Below are 22,107 nucleotides of genomic sequence, written 5' to 3' on the forward strand. Positions count from 1 at the left end.
CAATTTATATATAAGATGTGACCGAAAACCTTTGGCTGAAAATAGCTAAAACTGCATTTTCTGTTAAAAGGCCGAAAGTTCACCACCAAAAAGTGTGAAGAACCCTAGTCTCTTGTGATGACGTAATCAAAACACAGTAAGCTAACACAACTGGCTCACAGCCAACATGTCCGTGGTGGAAGTATTTTGAGGTATCAAAGAAATATATCAATTATTAAACGAAGAAAAATAAATCTGCTTCATCGCTGCTGCAAAATCTGACAGAACACCTGGAACGCATCCTCCTATGGGGTTTCAGAATCAGCTTTTAAACTGAGAGTTAATATATGTATATGGCGGAAAACACTCAGGTGACTTTAAGTTCCGCTCTGAGAACCCCGGTTTGGCCAAATTTCAAAATTGTCCTATATGCATGTGTGATACATCATTGGATCATTAAAATCTCAATTTTCAGGGGGAAGAAAAATTTTTAACAGGAGGGCGTTTAAAAAAAAAACATGTTTTTTTAAACAGCAAAACCCCAACCGGAGGTGAGACCATGAGAGAGCATAATTTAAAGACACCACGATTTTAATGAGATATTATTACGTACTTACTCTGTTTCGATCCAAAAACTCCATGTAGCGTGTATCGTCGAGTGTCAAGACACAGAATGGCCACAGCCGGATTTGGGGGGAATTTAATGGGTAAAAACATGGTCATATGACAAAGGTCGCAATGCAGAAATCGCAGACATCAAGTAGTGGTCGAAATGTTGTTTTTCATATATTTACCCTTTTAAATGTTTTATTTTTCCCCTCAATTTTTCTTTGTTTGGATCGATTATCATCGAACAAATTGGGGAAAATGCGACAAACAAACAAAAAAAAATTAAGCCATAGTTATGAGGTAGATATCCGTGATTTACAGACACCATTTTTTTCTTTGTGACATAATTTGTTTAAAAGTTTAAAATATGCGAGTGAATAATTTTTCATTTTTTCTAAAAAACAAAATATTATACATCAGTTAATGATGTTAAGCTAAAAATGACATTTTGAATAAGAAAAACTAACCTTCGTTCTATGGCTGGGTTGAAATAAAAGCGGTTGCACGACGTCTGTAAATGGGGGTTTCCAGGGTAAAACGGACAAATTAAAAATAGTTCCGGGGCTTAATGCGCCATGAATCTGCTATTGCAGCATATATAGACATATTGTTCAATCAAAGCACAAGTTCTTTTGGCTTAAAACACAGCAGTTTATTTTAAAGAGGGGTGCAAGAGCAGAAACTGCTTTTTCAGTCTTGCCTGTGTTTTCCGCCATATATACATACACACACACATTTAAATATATATACTGGACTGTCTCAGAAAATTAGAATACACAATATTCTAATTTTTTGAGACAGTCCTGTGTGTATATATATAGGACTGTCTCAGGAAATTAGAATACACAATATTCTAATTTCCTGACTGTCTCAGGAATTCATTCTACTCATTTGACAATGCCTTTTAGCTCTCTATATAGGCAAAACAGCGCTATTACAGATGGAGTATTCTAATTTCCTGAGACAGTCCTGTATATATACACAGGACTGTCTCAAAAAATTAGAATATTGTGTATTCTAATTTTCTGAGACAGTCCAGTATATATATATATATATATATATAACTGTATATATCAACTATTTAATATAGCCATGAATAATACGAAATACGAATAGCTCCAAATAAATTTCAATTAAAAGCAAAAAAAGTAATAAGTTTTTATATATATATATATATATATATATATATATATATTAGAGATGTCCCGATCGATCGGGTCCGATCACATCATTTTCAAAGTATCGGAATCGGCATAAAAATATCGGTCATGCCTTTTTTTAATATATATACATTTTTTAATTAAATCGTTTTCTAATTGTATTTAACGTTACAGACATAATATGTTACTTATCCAGAGTCTTTAGTTTAGGCTTAAGGTAGGGTTATCAAATTTATCCCAATAACGGCGGTAATTAATTTAAAAAAAAATGTATTTATTAATGCATGCGCTGCACGACCCACTCACGCATTGTCGCACTCCATCTGTAATAGCGCTGTTTTGCCTATATAGAGAGCTAAAAGGCATTGTCAAATGAGTAGAATGAATTTTGGCAGCCTTTGGAGCCTTATTTTAATTGGCGAAAGCCTTACAATCCCTCTCCCTACGATTAGAAATATCATGGGAAGCAATGTGGGGAACAAGGTAGCAACTGATCTTTTTCTTAACACCTTAAGTTGCTTCCCAAGAAGAAGATAGAAGAAGAAGATATATCAATTGGTAGCACTACGCAGTCATGGTTCCACTTCCGATCATGCATTTGGGCATGGCCTTCAGTATCATTTACTGAAAGCTCAACAAATACACTAGATGGCAATATTTAATCACAATACACAAAGTCACAAGTCTTTCTATCCGTGGATCCCTCTCACAGAAAGAATGTTAATAATGTAAATGCCATCTTGAGGATATATTGTCATAATAAACATATACAGTACTTATGTACTGTATGTTGAATGTATATATCAGTCCGAGTTTTATTTATTTTTTTCTTAATGCATTGCCAAAATGTATATGATCGGGAAAAATTATCGGGAATGATTGGAATTGAATCGGGAGCAACAAAAGCAATCGGATCGGGAAATATCGGGATCGGCAGATACTCAAACTAAAACGATCGGGAGCAAAAAAACATGATCGGAACAACTCTAATATACATATACATATATATATATATATATATATATATACAGTGGGGAGAACAAGTATTTGATACACACTCAATGGGAAAACCCATTGGCAGTGTATCAAATACTTGTTCTCCCCACTGTATAATACTGTATATAATATACACATTTAAATGAGTGTCCCGTGTTCATGAAGGGAATGTAGGAAGGGCAAGGAGCATCACAAAAGACGATACACACCACAACTTTCACATACTCAACCTGTTGCCCTCTGTTAGGCTCTGCAGGGCCAGAACTGCTAAAACAGACGGACAAGAGCTGTCACCAAACCAAACTCACATTTGCAATGAAATGCCACAGTCACTGCACTGCTACTGCCACAACATTGTCAGACCCATCTCACTAAGCAATATGTTCTCAGCCGTCTCGATATGGGTGCTGCATATGCAATATTTGCAGTTGCATCACATTTTTGTGCCTACATCAATATTTATGCTGTAATTTGCACTATCAAGTCAGCCATCTGCCTCTGAGTAAGTACTGTAAATTGTCATATACGCACTGTTATACAGTACGAATACCACTACATCACTGCTTGCTGCAAGTCACTTATTCACTTTATTCCCAATCTGTGTACACTTTAACCTGTGGTTTTTTTTTAAATATTAGTTTTATGTGGTGCACATTATGGTGAAGCTTTAAATCTTGTTGCACTCTGTACAAAGACAATAAAGGCTTGGTTTTCTATACTGCTCTGTGAAATCTATATAATCATTTTGTATTTTATGAATCTCGTGACCGCACATAACTCTTTGGCTGCCATAGACGTCCAATCCATTTTAACTGGAAGGGGCTGTGTTTATTTTCAATATCACTTTCCCCTTCTTTTCCTAAGTACAACACATACACGCTGTTACCCGGGCTGGCAGTAAGTGACCAAATGTGATGGTAACTTTTGAGTAGATGTCCACTGTGCCTTCAAGTGTCAAACTTGGTTGCCCTATTAAAATCAGCAATGGCAAATCAAGGTTAAGCACAATAAAAGAGACATATGTGATGGGTGTCCTTGACAGGACATGTAAATGCCTTCACTTTTATTCTCTATATTTGGATGCTTTCACTGTGGAAAAAGCTGCACGTCAGCACTTTTCAGTACAATCCAAACAATACAACAAAATGTTCTTTCGGCCACTTCAGTCGCTTCTTTCAACCAATGCTAAGATGATGCTTTGTGTGTGTGTGTGTGTGTGTGTGTAAACACGGTCGCTGAGTTGGGAATCATTCATTCATTTCCTACATCCTAATTACCAGATGGGGATACATTGTATATATCTATACACAGTGGACTATATAGTCCACTGAAAATGATTCCGAAGTCTGTCTCTGTCCGGGCTTTTAGGTGCCTAAAGGCCCTGGAGCAGTAAAGCAACCCCAGACCGTCACAGTAGTCCATTTTTTGTTTTGTAAAAAATAAACTTATTGAATAAATTTGTCTACTAAAAAAAAAAAAATCTCAATTTCATGATAACAGAGTAGGGAAGGAGTGAATCATTTCCAACACTGTGTAAAAACTCCAATGACATCAATGACTTGCAGTGATATGTTAAAAAAAAAAAAATGATGGCCATTAGTGCTGAGCTAAACAGATATGATGTAAAAGAGTAAAATATGACAATGTGAAATATGCAAGCAACCTTTTGTGCCTGAATAAATCATTGGTGTGTTTTGAGTGTATGTAAAAAAAAAAAAAAAAAACACACACACACACTAATGGAATTAACAGGTCAGAAGTCCCTAACTCACTCACGGGTCATGTTTGGATGGTGGGCTCGCACTTGGTTTGGGTTAGAGCAGGGTTTCCAAAATGAACCCCAGATTTTCACTGAATCATCAATCGAGAGCTATCACATTTTCATTTATTGTTATCAAGTCCCTTGCTGTGATCAGACGTATTTTTGTAAGTATGGATATGGCAGCATAGTCAACTAGTGGACAGCATGTCTGTAAGAGGTTTCTAATTCTAGCAAATCATTGAACAAGACAAGTGCTTTAGGAAAGTCTAAATATGAACACATCGACGGAAGCCCTGCTTTAACGTAAGAACCCAATGGACTCAACAGTAAGACTGGATGTACTGTGTGTAATAGGCAGTGAGCTAAATTTTATATTAAACAGAACGAACAATAGACAACCATGTAAAAACAGGACATAGAAAATGTATGATATCACAAATGTCTTCTCAACATGACGTTTGGTCCCCTGCTTTGGGAACGCTGGAGTCCGCAGGGTGTAAAGACGAGGAGAAGACACTAGAGGGAGACACACTAAAAGGAGGCACACAATGGAAAACAGCCTTCTTCGTATTTGTTCGTGTTCACGATCCATGAGACAATTAAATAAAAAAAGGAGCAAACATTCAAGTCACACACACACACAAATTAAGTGCACACACTCCGTAATAAGAGGCAGTCAGTAAACATTACATGATGACGTGACATGTGGGCATCAGTCACTCGCTGAGAGCATCCAGCGTCTCCCGGCGGGGAGTCTTTTGCTCTGCTCAGTCTTCGTCCTGAGGACGCAACACGGCTCCTCGATGTCGTACCGTCCCAGGCGTCCTTCTCGAGATCACATCCACACGGAGGCCTTGTTTAATTCCATTCTTTTTGATGTTTTTTTTTTTTTTTGACAAACGGTCCTCCCCGTGTGTGTATCAGAAGTGTGTGTGTGCTCCATCAGAAGACCTCCGGTAGTGTGACGTTGCGGAGCAGCCACTGCTGTGAGCGCGAGTGTGTGCAGTCTCTGACGCTGGGAACCTGACTGTCTTCTTCACTGGCCTTGTCCAAACATTGGTTACTGTTGACATGCACCAGGCTCAGCTTCTGCAAAATACACATATTAAGATTTTGGAGAGACGGGCAGTGTATTTTGCATCCCTGACTTATTCCTACAACCCATCAATGCAACATTGCATCGTAAATCTTCTGCAGTTATTCAGAATTCTGATGATCACACGTATTATTGTGTGCTCATGTGTACTACTTGTGAAACGTGGCTCACTCTGAGGTATTTTTGTCCAAACCACTCAAAATAGCTTCCAAAAACAACACCGCTCAGTTACAAATAAATAGGTAAATAAATAAAATTCACATTTTGGGTCCTGCTGGACCTAAAATGTGATGTCCACACATGTATACGCCAGGTCTCAATTATACATGGTAAATGGTGTTATACTTGTATTTTTTCATTCATTGTTGTTTTCAAGTATTAAGAGTTCTTTATATATATAGTTTTTTTTATTAATACATTTTTAATTTAATAACATCTGAATAAAAACTAAATGAATACATGTAAAATGTACAGTGGTATGAAAAAGTATCTGAACCGTTTGGAATTTCTCACATTTCTGCAAAAAATCACAATCAAATGTGAGCTGATCTTTGTCAAAATCACACAGATGAAAATACAGTGTCTGCTTTAAATAAAACCACCCAAACCTTTATAGGTTTTCATCTTTTAATGAGGACAGCATGCAAACAATGACAGAAGGGGGAAATATAAGTAAGTGAACCCTCTGCCTGGTCGTCCACCAAAGATGACGCCAAGAGTTCAGCACAGAATACTCAGACAGGTAAAAAAAAGAACCCTAGATTGTTAACTTAAGACTCACAGAAATCACTGGCACAGTCCAATATCTCTGTGGATACATCAACTGTATGTAAAACTACGGCCAAGAATGGTGTTCATGGGAGGACTTCACGATGGAAGCCACTGCTGTCTAAAAAAACATTGTTGCTTGTTTAATGTTCGCAAAAAGGCCCTTGGAGTTCTGGCAAAATATTTTGGGGACTGATGAAACCAAAGTTGAATTCTTTGGGAGTAACACACAAGGTCATGTGTGGGGGAAAAATGGAACAGCTCACCAACATCAATACCTCATCCCCACCATGAAGCGGTGGAGGGAACATCATGATTTGGGGCTGTTTTGCTTCCTCGGGGCCTGGACAACTTGCAATCATTAATGGAAGAATGAATTCAAAAGTTTATCAGAATGTCTTGCAGGAAACAGAGACCGTCTGTCAGACAGTTGAAGCTAAAAAGAGGATGGATGTTGCAACAAGACAACGATCCAAAACACAGAAGTAAATCAACTTCAGAAAGGTTTAAGAAGAACAAAATACACGTTCTGGAGTGGCCAAGTCAAAGTCCAGACTTGAACCCCATTGAGATGCTGTGGCATGACCTAAAGACAGCGATTCATGCCAGACATCCCAGGAATCTGACTGAACTACAGCAGTTTTGTAGAGAAGAATGGCCAAGATTAGTAGGGGTGCACGATATCCATTTTTTGAAACCGATACCGATAACGATAACTTCCTGCTCCTCAAGGCTGATACCGATATGATACCCGATAATATATATGTAATTTTTCGATGTATATTCAGTTTTTTAACACCTGTAAGTAAAAATATTAGTGGTAGATTCAGCATAGATTTGATTTTGACCTAACTAGAATGTTCTTGATGACATGAACATTATTATAATGAACAAAACAAAGAAAAGAACAGTTTTGACTTCTAGTAAAGTGCCCATATTCATTTTTTCCAAATAAATATAATCTGAGTCAGTCACAATCAATCAGTCAATATATCATTGACGATGTGTTCCCCTGAACAATGATCCCTGAACTAAAACGAACATAAACCCAACAGGTATTGTGCTTTGTCAGCAGATAAAACATTTGGTGCTAAAAGATTGGAGACTTTTGTGGTATTGGTCCATGAAACAACTTTCTTAACCTCCCAATTATACGACAGCAAGCCTATCAATAACCAAAAGGCCTCTCAACAACTTGTAAACATAACACTGTAAAATGCAATCATTTGCTAATTGCTACAGTAAGGTTTATAACTCAGTGATGGAAAAATGCGGCTTCTAGAACAGTAACAAAACTTTGCATACTGTCAAAACAGGAGTGGAAACAAGTGCACACATCCCAATCCACCGACACCGTGCCAAATATGTATATTATTGGGCCTATTAATAATGTTATTGGATTCATTGGGATTACGTCATAATTCCTATTATTGGACCATCCGATACTTATCGTGCTCGTCTAAAGATTAGTCCTGATTGATGTGCCAAACTGATCTACAGCTACAAGAAGCATCTGGTTGAAGTTATGCTGCCGGGGGGGGCAAAAATATTATAATGTAATGGTTCACTTACTTATTTTTCCTCCTTCTGTCATTGTTTACATACTACCATAATTAAAATATGAAAACCTATGAATGTTTGGGTGGTTTTAGTTATAGCAGACACTGTATTTTCATCTGTGTGATTTTGACAAAGATCATATCACATTTGATGGTGATTTTATGCAGAAATTCCAAAAGGTTCGGATACTTTTTTATACCACTGTATACATACACATATGGTACAGTGGGTCAAGTATTTTTTCTTTCGGTAGTCCTTGCAGCAATATGTTTGTAAACCACTAAACTAGGGTTGCAGCTATAAATTAACTAAGAAATCTATCAATTAGTTAATCCGAAAAATCAAGTAACCTGATTAGGAACATTTAATGTGTTGCAAAAAAAATTTTTAAGGGTTGCTAAAATTGCACTTTCAAATTAAATTTAACATGAATACAAAATTAATTTCCCGAGTGTTTTTCCAAACGATGCAGAATTGCGCTCTCATTTCACAAGAGCTTTAAATGTAGTTAAAATAGATAATTTTTTTTTTTTTTTTTTTTTTTTTTTTTAAACCTGTCCTGTTCAGCTGTTTGACACAGAGAATGGAAGTCTAAGTGCACGGATTCTGAACAGTTTTAATGTTTCACATGGAGAGTCTGACATACTCCCATTGTGATCCTTCAAAAAACCTTTTTATTATGACAAAGCAGCGAACAGGAAGGGATTATGGGGGGACAGAAGAAAAGAAATACAAGAGAAGAAAGAAAAGAAACACATAAACAACAACAAGAAATACATTGAACATCTAAACTAGTTACTAATATGCTGGCGCTATCGTCAGCGAGATGTATTTCCGGTTTACACCATGTGGGGGCCAATTGGCCAGTGAAAGAGGAGAATGGGGGTGGGGGTGTCTATAAGACTATAAGCTAAGTGATTGAAAGGGGTAGAGTGTACACCAATCAGTTCTGTGATCTAGAACCCAGTAATCGTGTGAATCTCTTATGAGTGTAAGCCCGTTGGCGACCAACCCTACGCCGCCGCATCGCCAATCCCGGCACCGGAACCCCCAACCTGAGCATGCCCTACCACATCCAGCAGCACGCAAGCCCCACCGGGCGCGCGACAGCCACGCAGACGGGCGGAGAAACCGCGCGGGCGCCAACCCAGGGCCACGGCCCCCACCCAGCCAGCCCGAGGAGGGAGGGTGGGCGGGGGTGCCATGCGCAGCCCATCCCTCCTCCCGCCGCCCAGCAAAGGAGCCACCGTCCCCCCCCCCGGGACCCAGGGTGGTTAAAATAGATTAATAATAATAATAATATTACCTGAGCTTAGCCTGAAACAGTATAAAAAAAAATAATACATGAGGTTCGAAGTACAACCAAAGAACAATTGGCTAACTTGCATAGCAAAAGTCCGCTAGCTTAAATGCTATAAAATGCTAATGTTTTTTTTTTTTTTTTTTAACAATGCTTTTAACAAAACGTTCAAATGTATATTCCAACAAAAAACTGTTAAATATACATCTAAACTAAATTACGAATACATTAACAATCATATCTGTTCAAACAAAATCTTACAACCTTATGTTGGTCTTAACAGGGAGCAGCTGGGGCCAGCCATGTTAGATGAGACTGTTGCCTCTACAGGGCAGTGTATCCCCCCAAATCAATAAAACTAAATGCAAACACTTTCAAAACAAACCATTACAATGCCACTCTAATTTAATGAATCCTCAAAGCATCAAAATTTGATTCAAAGCTTTTTTCCCATTCGAATTACTAAAGTTAATCGATTAATCGATGCAGCACTACGAGTATGAGTTTCACTTGCATTGATTGATTCATTTTCCCAGATATCTTAATTTATTCTGATGCACCTGTATGAAAAATTATTCATGTAGTTTACCACAAGCATCTGCATATATCCAGAGGTATGTATTATTCATATACATTTCTACCCTTATGCCTTGTCTTGTAGTACAAAGATTGCATTTATTTGTATTCAGCAGTAGTTCATTTGTAAGAACTTCAGCTTTGAAACCAGAGGGTCATGATTTAAGTCCCGTTGTGTGCAAAAAAAAAAGATAACGCAACTAATTGTTGAAAGACACTAGTTTGTTTTCTGTCTACGAGGCTAGGCACCGACCCTATGAACCTCCCCTCTAGTGCTGTTTGCGTGCACTCTAGACTGACATCCCCTTGAACGCTTGCATGTGTGTGAACTGGTTCACATCACACAAACAGTCTAGCAGAGTGGGTGTTAGATTTCCCCAAAGTAATTTAATGACTGAGTATATGAAATTAAAAAATGTAATCCTTCATGGGTGCTGTAACTTTGCCTGTGTAGACTGGGAATTTCTCCAGCAAGCAATAAAGCAAACTATTGTGAACAACTGACTTTTTAATGACTTATTTTAAAAAACAGAAAATAAAAAAATGTTGGTCTCTGGAAGCCCTGGTCTTCCATGAAGTATAAAAACAATGATTGTGGCTCATCAATCGGCAGATCCCTACATTAAGCCACTTAAGAAAAAATACTTTATCGTGATGAAGTACATTTTAATCAGGATACAAAATTACCTTTAACGGACACCACACAGACATCTCTACCCAGCACCTACAGTTACGCACCCTAGCGTTGGGCTACATGAAAAAAAAAATCTTATCACAATATCAGTTTTTAATGATGGTAACTATCTGCCATGGTTTGGCATATTTTTAAGTATTTGATTAAAAATGTTAGTGAAAAAGAAATGTTATTTATATTTGATTTTTATAATATTTGTTATACATATGGCGGAAAACACTCAGGTGACTTGAAGTTCCACTCTGAGACCCCCAATTTAGCCAACTTTCAAAATTGTCCAATATACACGTGTGATACGTCATTGGACAGCTTAAAATGTCAATTTTCTGGGGGAAGAAAAATTTTGAACCGGAGGGCATTAAAAAAAAAAAAAAAAAAATTTAAACAACAAAACCCTATCTGGAGGTGAGAGCATGCGAGAGCAGAATGACAGACGCCATGACTTTAACGAGATATTATCGCGTACTTACCTTGTTTCGATCCAAAAACTCCATGTAGCATGTATTACTGAGTGTTAAGACACAGCTGGATTTTTTGGGGATTTTATGGGTGAAACATGGTAATATAACAAGGGCCGCGATGCAGAAATCGCAGACATCAAGGAGTGGTCGAGATTTTCTTTTTCATATATTTACCTTTTTTAAAACTTTTTTTCCCCCCAATTTTTTGTTTGGATCGATTATCTAACATATCGGCAAAAATGTGACAGAAACAAAAAAAATACAATTAAGCGATAGTTATGAGGTAGATACCTGTGACTTTTTTACAGACGCCAATTTTTTCATGACCATTTTTTCATGTGACGTAATTTGTTTAAAAGATCAAAATATGCGAGTGAATAATTTGTTAAAGCCGTTTTTTTTAAAATGAAATATTAGACATCAATCAGTGATTCAGAGCTAAAAATGACAACCATTTTGAATAATAAATATAATGAATCACTTTCGTTTTATGGCTGGGTTGAAAAAAAAAAAGCGGTTGCGCGACGTCTGTAAACGGGGGTTTTAAGGGTAAAACGGGCAAATTAAAAATATTTCGGGGGCTTAATGCTCCATAAATCTGCTATGGCAGCATATAGACATATTGTTCTATCAAACACAACAGTTCTTTTGGCTTAAAAGACAGCAGTTTCTTTTAAAGAGGAGTGCAAGAGCAGAAACTGCTTTTTCAGTTTTCTCAGTATTTCTGCCATGTATATTCATAATATTTTATAGTTTATTTTTGTTAGTGACTGATTCTTTCCCATTGTAGTAGTAGTGGCTATTTGTTTGTTCACTACCTCAAAATGATTTAATTTTTATTAACTCCTCCCAGTTCAAATGGATTGGACATCTATCACCCTCAATAGCAGCCAATGACTGTTTGGTTGTGCACCATATGTTTGTGGTTAGTGGGGACTTTGTTTTGCTGGTATAGGGACTTCTATTCCTGTTACACGCCATTGATTTAAGAGTCATATGCAGTGGTGTACAATGTCTTTTTATCAGGGAGGTCCCGATCGCATATTTTTGCACCTGAATCCAAATCACCTAATTTTGAGAATACAGAGCCCCGAACCGATACCAAAAAACAAAAAAGTAGTTTTTTCGAAACAAAAGTTCCCAACATGTTACTGTGCCACCGTGCCGCATTCATAGTGTGAGTTTTTTAAAAACAAGAACAACGTAGAAAAATGCTTGTCTTTATTAAATGCTTCATTGAGTGAGTCTTCTCAAATCCACTCACGCTTTGACGCTCACGCTGCTGAGAACAGCCTCTCACCAACACAGTGAGTTGCCACAGCACATTTATGCAAGTTTAACGATGATTGACACATTTCTGATCGTAGAGCTACCAAGTTCTCTGGTAAGATCAAAGCTACAAACCTGTCAATCATTGTTAACTTTAGGTACCAAAAGCAAGCTGGACAGGTTGGCTGCACTGCTTAGCAGATGGGAGGGTGAGAGGCTGTGGCGCTGTACGAGCATAAAGCAGAAAAACAAATATATTTCTAAAATTAAAATCCCGATCTTTTCACTCGATTCCCATCTTCTGAAAGATGGCGCAATCGGCCTGATTTCTGATCAAGTGATTGGATTGGGACGTCCCTAATTTTTATAGTATATCAATAAAACTGCCGATAGTGACGATAGAAGGATTTTATGATGAAAAATCATTTACGAATCCTTTTGCAATATGTATCGTCATATCACTCGGCACTAGCATATACCTATTTGTGTTAAAATTTTCCTAAAATATGGTGTACATTTGCGAAAAATAGACTGCAATCTGCTACCTCAATCTTTTATGTTTGTAACACAATAGAGTCAACGATGGCGGGATCAAACTGTTTTACTGACCACAGGGTCGTACTCCCACAGCTGGTTGCCTTTGAGGTGGTGACACTTGAGCATCATGACAGGTCCGTTTAATTTGGACACGTCCAGACACAAGTCGTCTGTTCTGATCTCCTTATTGGCTGTGTAGGAGAACACCTGTAAGGAGCAACAAAAACAACAAAACCTACTCACTATGACGTCTTCAGCAGTTGATGGACTAGTTGTCACATTACAGTATTATTCAGTTATTCCATGTGTTTGACTTTTGGAGACTGAATTAATGTAGTTTTACCTGGTTCCCACCCATACCGTGGCAGTTGAAAATGCCAACCTTCTCGTTCTCTTTGCGTGCCATGTTGTCCAAACATTGGTTGGTTTCTACGTTTCGAATCTTCAGATGAAAACACACACAAATACATCTTTAGTATAACTCAATAAATTTACAATTGTATTCATGATGTGTGTGTGTGTACCTCTCCCAGGGAGTAATAGTGGCGGGGAATCTGAGAGTCGGGATAGACGTTTTCTAAGTACCAACTGAAAGGTTTACATTGAAGCTTTTGTCTGAGAGTTGTGCGAGACGTGATGTCACCGTAGTCTACTTTGGTTACACCTGAAGACACAAACACACATGCACACGCATACCGATTTGCCCCTGACTTCAAAGATCGCTTTTATAACACCCACAGAAATTTTAACTGTTCAGCTTCTTGGGCAAACAAAATGGTAGCTCTGAAGAGCAGCAATGCTACTTGTACTTGTATTGATGTTTTTTTGTGTACCACTTTTCCTTCTGTTATTTTGTCTGTTCTACATTTCTCTCTGCCCCCCTTAATCTTTTTATGTCCAGCTACTTTCCCTGAATAAAGATCATTATAAACCACCACAATGCAAAATTGAATTGAATTGAATAGACCAATAGGACCGGACATGGGAGGGCAGGAAAGGCTAGAGTATGTCAGGGTAGGGTGTGTGTGCAAGCAATGCTAATGATATGCAATCGGGAAACCATATCCAGACTAATCACCTGTGACAATAAAGGCCGATTTATACTTCTGCATCAGACCTGCGCCATCAAGGAAGACCCAATTTACGCCCCTGCGCCCGTAGCCTGACGCGCTTCTATTGATTTTTCAAACCCTAGCGTCAGCCTAGCGTCACGTCAACGCATATGACGTGGCGGAAATGGACTGTGATTGGTTCGCTCAGACTGTTGTTTCCGGTTCAGCGTGAAATCACCGCCATTGTAAAACATTATTTTTCTACACACAACAATGGACCAAGCCGACGGGAGTATCATCGAAGAGCAAGTCTCATCAAGACATTATTATGATTGCCAAATGGCAAGGTCGGCGATTGAAACAAAAAAAAAAGGAAGAACCACCGAGACGTGTGTGTTTGGAATCGGGTGGCCACACGAAGCGTTGACCCAGTCGGCCAAAACTGCCAACTTTTATCACTTTATGTCATATTTTTGGTTGGTGCACTTCATCATTTATTGTGTACATATGTTTGCCGTGGGTCTGTGACTTATTTACAGTTGTAGTCAAAAGTTTACATACACTTGTGAAGAACATAATGTCATGGCTCTCTTGAGTTTCCAGTTATTTCTACAATTCTGATTTTTCTCTGATAGAGTGATTGGAACAGATACTTCTTTGTCACAAAAAACCTTCATGAAGTTTGGTTCTTTTATGACTTTATTATGGGTGAACAGAAAAAAGTGATCAAATCTGCTTGGTCAAAAATATACATACAGCAGCGCTAATATTTGGTAACATGTCCCTTGGCCATTTTCACTTCAATTAGGCGCTTTTGGAAGCCATCCAGAAGCTTCTGGCAAGCTTCTGGTTGAATCTTTGACCACTCCTCTTGACAGAATTGGTGCAGTTCAGTTAAATTTGATGGCTTTCTGACATGGACTTGTTTCTTCAGCATTGTCCACAAGTTCTCAATGGGGTTTAAGTCAGGACTTTGGGAAGGCGAAAACCTTAATTCTAGCCTGATTTAGCCATTCCATTACCACTTTTGATGTGTGTTTGGGGTCATTGTCCTGTTGGAACACCCAACTGCGTCAAAGACCCAATCTTCGGGCTGATGACGTTAGGTTATCTTGAAGAATTTGAAGGTAATCCTCCTTCTTCATTATCCCATTTACTCTCTGTAAAGCACCAGTTCCATTGGCAGCAAAACAGCCCCACAGCATATTACTACCACCACCGTGCTTGACGGTAGGCATGGTGAACTTGGGGTTAAAGGCCTCACCTTTTCTCCTACAAACATATTGCTGGGCATTGTGGCCAAACAGCTCGATTTTTGTTTCGTCTGACCACAGAACTTTCCTCCAGAAGGTCTTATCTTTGTCCATGTGATCAGCAGCAAACTTCAGTCAAGCCTTAAGGTGCCGCTTTTGGAGCAAGGGCTTCCTTCTTGCACGGCAGCCTCTCAGTCCATGGATATGCAAAACACGCTTGACTGTGGACACTGACACCTGTGTTCCAGCAGCTTCTAATTCTTGGCAGATCTGCTTTTTGGTGATTCTCGGTTGAATCTTCACCCTCCTGACCAATTTTCTCTCAGCAGCAGGTGATAGCTTGCGTTTTTCTTCCTGATCGTGGCAGTGACAAAACAGAGCCATGCACTTTATACTTACAAAACAATTGCTTGCACTGTTGCTCTTGTGACCTGCAGCTGCTTTGAAATGGCTCCAAATGGCTTTCCTGACTTGTTCAAGTCAATAATCACTCACAAGAAATTGCTAATTCGTGTTGCTGTATGTATATTTTTGACCCAGCAGATTTGATCACTTTTTCTGTTAACCCATAATAAAATCATAAAAGAACCAAACTTCATGAATGTTTTTTGTGACAAAGAAGTGTCTGTTCCAATCACTCTATCGGAGAAAAATCAGAGTTGTAGAAATAACTGGAAACTCAAGAGAGCCATGACATTATGATCTTCACAAGTGTATATAAACTTTTGACCACAACTGTACGTGTCACACTTCAAGTATATGAAGAATAAAGCACAGGTTTGGTGTCAAAAGAGTTGTTTTGATCTTTAATTTTCAATACCAGATAGTTCACACACGATACATCATCACTGATTGAGAGTGCCTCGGTGCTTTTTATGATAACGTTAAAATCAAGGCTCCAAATGCAGGTTGGGAAGTTCCATAGACGCCAGAAATCTGCTATGGCTGGTTGTAGGACACGGCAAACAAATCGGGCTAGAGGGCTTTGCAGACCTTGGACGCGGTGCTCGACGCCAGTTTGAAGCTAGCCGCCACAGCTAGCTTTCTCCACCCGAGTCTAGAACTCTCTGTGCGGCATCAAAAGTCGGCCAGACTGCCTCGAAACTCGTCTTCTGCGTTGCCTGCCCCTCAACATTTGTATTATCAACATTTATTCAATGTTGCTGAGCAGAAGATTTACATTCTAGCGTTCCATCTAGCATTGTTTATTTTCTCTCCGTTAAACTAGACTAGCGGAAGTCAACAAGCATACCCCAAAACCGTACAAACATAACGCCACACCCCTCTAGTGGCTTGGCGGACAATTACAGAGCAACGCGTTCCCTCACCGCAGAACTATCGAATGCTCATTGATGCCGTAATCACTTCGCCATCACCGCAACGCAGGAGTAGAATTCAGGCTTAAGGGCGCTTTCAAACTAACACTGTTTGGTCCTTTTTAACGGACCAGAGTTCTTTTTCTCAGATAGTTCGCTTCATATTGTAAATGTGAACGCGCATCTGAACTCTAGTTCTGACCAAACAAACGAACTCTGGTCTGGTCCACTTAAAAGTCATGGGTCTCTGTCACTCTCTGTCTCCTTTAAGCACACGCTGCTTCGCTTGTGAATGCAAGAGGAACAGGGTGCGCTTATGCTACATTACATGCAGCTGCTATGACGCTCCACGCCACCTCCCCTCTCAGGGGGGAGGTATTTCCTCATCTAAATTTGTCTAATCAATGAGTGCGCCTTTCGTCCACGTGATATTATTTGGAAAGTTCGGTTGGCACAGTGTGAATATCTAGCAGCTAAATCCTAATATGCGTCTAATGGTGCCTTTGGGGTTTAAAAAAAAAAAAGTGTTGTCACCACCCTATGCCCAAATAGTGTGCCACCACTCTGGCCATTTACCAAAGCTAGTATACAGTGATGCCTCATTTTTCACGGTTAATGGGGACCAGAACCCGCTCCGATAAGTGAAAACTGCGAAGGAGCACCCCCCCAAAATGTTATTATATTTTTAAACAAGAATAAAGTATAAAAATGCTTGTCTTTATTAAATGCTTCATTGAGTGATTCCTCTCAACTCAGCTCCATCTCCTCACTTACACACAATGAGTTGCCACAGCAACTGTTTAACAACTTAAACGATTATTGACGCACGCGGCGCTTTGATGCTGACGCTTCCAGGGATCCGTGGCAAGATCAAACAGAAGACGTCTATCAATCATCGTCAACTTCAATAAGAAACCCAAGTGCATTGCCTGAACAACAAAGAGTAGGGAGAGGGAGGGGATGGGAGAGTGACTTCGCGATCAACCCTGGACCGCTCATCTGTATTTTCTTCTTTTCTTTTTTTTTTAATTGAAAAAAAAAAAATCCGCGATGGACTGAGATTTGAAGCGCGATGTAGCGAGGGATCACTGTATACATACATTGTGCTGTGTGTTTACGCCACTCTTCAAAAGAGTTTTAGTTTTAGTGGCTTTCAAAGTTTTATTCCCTCAAACATTGGATCAGTTGGAAGACTTGAGTACTTTGCTTTTGAGTGCCAAATTGGGAGGATACATGTGAAAATGTGTACTTTAACTTTTATCAGGATAAATCAGGGAGGATTGGCTTGAAGTGGTTGCAGTAATTGAACTGGAAATCTGTTTCAAATTATGTGTCGAAGCTATGTCGTGTCTATTTTATACTAGGAATGAAAATTGTTTTACACGGCTTGTCCTTATTGTCCCCAAGGTTAATAGCCAGTATTTATTGACCAAGTGGTGTTTAATGAGTTATATGAAGCAAAACTTGTGGGCAGTATTGTGGCTGTGCATTCACGTGTATATTTCTCTGTGCAATGTGCATACATCACATAGAGACCTAAGGACAATGACACACAGAGGAGGGATTTCATTTCTATTCACTCACAAGGGTGTACAGCTAATGTGCAGGGATGGCTTTTTAATATTCAAGAAATATCACGCCATACGGTGCTAGCTACATTTGAGTGAGCACAATGAGTGAGGGTTTTTTCCATTAATAAAGCCTATTTTATAAATCCTGCCATGGCATACTTGTAGGCATTGAGGCTTTTGTACGCTTTTGTTTATAGAGTTTGGTGGGTGTAAGTACTTTCAGTATTTATAAGGTCACCACATGTATTCTAAATTTGGGACTTTAAAATGTCCCTCAAGCACATTTTCGGCAACAAATACAGATCAGTTGAATAAATCTGCTTGATCTCGGAAATATACCGCTCCCGATGCATGGCTGTCAACCCATCTATATTGTGCGATAACATGAAATAATCCTTTTTTCGCGATGATTTGCATTCCTTTGCACTGCATACACAATTTATTACGTGGTCAAAATGGCTGAGGGTTCTCCTTGAGGTTGAGTTACATGACTATTGTGACGTCGGTGAAAAACCTTTAGTCTCAGTAGTAGATACAGGTAGTCCATGGGTTAAGGACGGGTTCCGTTCCTACGCTGGCGACGTAACTCGAATTTCCGCGTAAATCGAAATTAACTCTTTAAGTACCTGCAATATCCCCTAAATCTCAAAATAACTATCCAAAAACATGTACAGTATTATAAGTCATTGTACTGTCCTCGCCAAGATGTTGGAGCTATGTCCTAGCTAGACAGCGAGCTTAAGCTCCGAAGTGTCAGTCGTCCGTGTGGTTTGCTGACTTTATTCAGCTGCTCATGATATCAACACTTGCAGAATGTAACTCAAATAAAAATGAATTGCTAGAATTGGTAAAAAAAAAAAAATACTGTGTATATTAGATTAGTTGACTAATCGTTAAAAAGTCTGCTGACTAATTGGGAGAAAAATAGTTGTTTGGTACAGCCCTAGTACATACACTGGCATGAGGGTTGGTCTATGCGCTGATGCATCAGTTTTGCCTTGAAAACTCTGATGGGAAATTAAAGGAGAAAATTGGATGTCAGTTACTCAGTAATTACTTCCAACGACATGCTGCATGTTATTGTGTTAAGAAGATGGCAGTTCCACAAATAAACAATTCTGACTTAGGGGATGCTAGTTTCAGGAAAAAGATTATTTCTTATTTTGAATTCCCCCTCCTCCTTTCTGTTTGCGTGTGCGTGTTTTGTTAATTGCTGCCCCTCAGCGTGAAATTACTCACTGCTCTAGACCCGCTCTACTGGGCCATCACAGTGATATCACACTGTCACCAGGTTAATGGCAATATCACACCTGCTGCACGCATGCACATGCAGGGTACATGTGCTCACCAGGGGAGATGATGTAGAAGAAGTTTTTAAATTCGTCCATCCACACTTCTGCCAAGCGTCTGTTGTTTTTGTTGATGATCTGTCCCGTTCCTCCAGGAAATGTGTAGGGTGTGGCCTTTCTGAAGACATGACCCACATGCGAGCAAGTGACAATCTCCAGTGTTCCACCGCACTGCCAGATCTGGACGAACACAAAGTAGAAACTCAATAGTGGATGCAGCATACAGATAATTGTCAACTTCCCCACCCTGCTGAGTGTTATGTGTGGAGCCCATGTCACAAAGCTAAGGGTGTGTCCACTCACTCGAAAAGAGATTTCCAGATTTTCTCCACCCCAGATGTCCATGCCTGCGTCATATGTGCCGATCTCTTGGAAATAATCTCTATCGATGGAGAACAAGCCTCCTGCCATGGTGGGAGTCCTGGAAGAGAACCCAAGTCTTTCAAATCGAGTATTTTGTCCAAGATCACATACTAAAATGCTTGACTGGGTGGGTTCAGTTTCCATGCAATAATAGTGCAGTTATGCCCTGTGATTGACTGCTGACCAGTCCAGTGCTTTTTGCACAAAACCTGTTGGAAAAAGCTATTACTCTCCTGAACAGGCTAAGCATTGTAAAAAAGAGACGGGGGGATAATAAAAAAATCATTCCCATATTTTGTATAGTTGTCTTTATTCCTTGCTCTGCTGTGACGGTCACGTCTGCATTTAATAGTGACAACAGCCCGCTTCCCATTGCTAAAAATAACTTCTTCTCTTGCAGCAGTGGCTTATTTTTCTTGACGCTCAGGTTCATGTAAACAAAAGACAATGTGTTGTGTAAAAAGAGAAACATGTTGGGTGCAGCTATTTAGTTTAAAGGAGACAAAATTAAGGGGACAAGGTGTTGCAAAACACATTATTTCAGGGAACAAATCATAGTCACAAATAAGAGTCAAACAGAGAGGAAAACAATACAATTCAGAACACAAAATGTTTTCACATATTTTCATGACGGCAATTATAATCAACAAAAGAAAATGATAAAAGCATAGACTTATAGCCAAACATGAATTTAATCATAAAATGTTTCTAAAAGCGAGCAGTGTGGATTTACTGATCCAGTGTAAATGTGAGTTTAAATATCTGTCTGTCTCTATATGTGCCGTACAATTGCCTGCTGACCAGTGCAGGGGGTTAGTCAGCCTTTTACCCAAAGCAGAGATGTATAGGCTCCAGCGCGCCATGAAAAAAATATGGATAATTGACGGAATCTGACCTTTTAGCCAGATTGCGGAATCACACCAGCCAAACCGCCAGACCCGCGCTGGTGCAGCTCCAACGACCTGGGCCGGCAAAGTTCTGAAAACCTGGCCAAAAGGCCAAACTCCGCGCGTTCACCTTAGTCTTAACCCCCTGTACTGACTCCATTTTGAAAGCTGGAAAAGGCTTCGAAACACAAGTTGACAATTTATTCAAGTCGACAGCGATCAAACGGCAAGGCGAAACAGCAACAGACCCAGGCGAGGAGGCAGACTCGTTCCAGGGTCACCATATCACAAGTCAACAAAAGGTTCCCGAGAAAAAATGACAACGATTAGTTAAACATTCAGTCTTTTTGAAAGCTCTCGCGGGGCGGGCCGTGGGCAGGAAGAGGGGTGTGTTTGGGTCTTCTTCTGTGGCAGATTTGGGCGGTCAAGTTCATGTGTACTGTTGCTGGGTCATAGTTAACGGGGCAACTGAGGTGGGAGGTTCGGCGCGCCTCACCATCTGAGAGGCGACCAGCTATCAAACTTAGAGTGGTTTTTGTTATCTGGTGTTGTGGTAGTACAGGACGTCCCGCCATTTGTTCTGGACTGTCCTGAAGAGTGGTGTTGCAGACGTGAGCTTGTAGATGTCTTGCCTATCACCTGGTAGTCAGCGTCAATCTTGCTTAGTCAGCAGGATGATGCACGCGTTGGGCTTCCGTGGTCAGAAGGCGTCATGTATCTCTTATGCCCTATGTCAAATATATTCTGCTTGTTTTCCTTAAACTATGATATAAATGCTATTTATTTTATATTGGGTACGTTAGAGTAATACAGTCAAACAGTAAACACGAGAAAAGATACTATTCCCTTCAATGGATGGACAAGAGTTTTGGTTAATCTTATTCATAAATTACTGTTTCTGAAATTTACAGGTCCATCTGTCCATATCTAAAGGAGTATTCACACCTGCCCTATTTGGTCGGGACCAAACTAAAAAAGTTTGTGGTGCGCACTTTTGGGCTGGTGTGAGTACAAACCAGTGAACTCTGGTGCAGACCAAACAGCCGGTCGAAGACCTCGGCGGAACGGTGATCTTGGTGTGCTTTCAAGCGGACCATGGTTCGCTATGAGTGCGAAAGCGACCGCACTATGGTCCGCACCATGGCTGAAATATTATACAGTTTTGCACATAACAGGCTTCCATGGCAAAGAAACCTTGTTTGGTTAGCCTCACAGTGTGTAGTTAGCAGTATGTTGACTAATATGAGTGTGTCCTTTTAAAATGAATGTGGCATCAAAGGCCTCTGATGCTCCAAATTTCCCTCATCAAAAAGTCCAGACTCTGGACCATAAGTACTGTATATGTGTTGCGTACCAAAGGAAGGGAACTATGAACTTTCCTGTTGTGAATAAGCCCATAAATTTGAAAATTACTACAGGTAGTCCCCGGGTTACAAAGGAGTTCCATTCCTACGCTGGCGTCGTAACCCGAATTTCCGCGTACATCGGAATTAACCCTTTAAATACCTTTAAATACCCCCTAAATCTCAAAATAACTATCCAAAACATG

The 22,107-nt window shown here is 39.6% G+C and overlaps 1 protein-coding gene across 4 annotated transcripts in view; it reads right to left on the bottom strand.

The window, feature by feature from the left end:
* Window positions 1-4,444: 4,444 nt before the first annotated feature.
* Window positions 4,445-22,107, bottom strand: part of galnt1 (UDP-N-acetyl-alpha-D-galactosamine:polypeptide N-acetylgalactosaminyltransferase 1) — a 104,806-nt gene continuing 87,143 nt past the window's right edge. For all 4 annotated transcript variants that reach the window (XM_057834707.1, XM_057834705.1, XM_057834708.1 and 1 more), the window contains 6 exons: window positions 19,612-19,729; window positions 19,308-19,488; window positions 13,292-13,431; window positions 13,111-13,209; window positions 12,840-12,974; window positions 4,445-5,595 (listed from right to left, as the gene is read on the bottom strand). In XM_057834707.1, the coding sequence (XP_057690690.1) occupies window positions 5,449-5,595; window positions 12,840-12,974; window positions 13,111-13,209; window positions 13,292-13,431; window positions 19,308-19,488; window positions 19,612-19,729 (820 nt within the window). In that variant the 3' untranslated portion in view covers window positions 4,445-5,448. The remainder of the gene's footprint in view (window positions 5,596-12,839; window positions 12,975-13,110; window positions 13,210-13,291; window positions 13,432-19,307; window positions 19,489-19,611; window positions 19,730-22,107) is intronic.

This window comes from Corythoichthys intestinalis, chromosome 4 (genome assembly GCF_030265065.1).
Source record: "Corythoichthys intestinalis isolate RoL2023-P3 chromosome 4, ASM3026506v1, whole genome shotgun sequence".
In the NCBI taxonomy this organism is placed as follows: Eukaryota; Metazoa; Chordata; class Actinopteri; order Syngnathiformes; family Syngnathidae; genus Corythoichthys; species Corythoichthys intestinalis.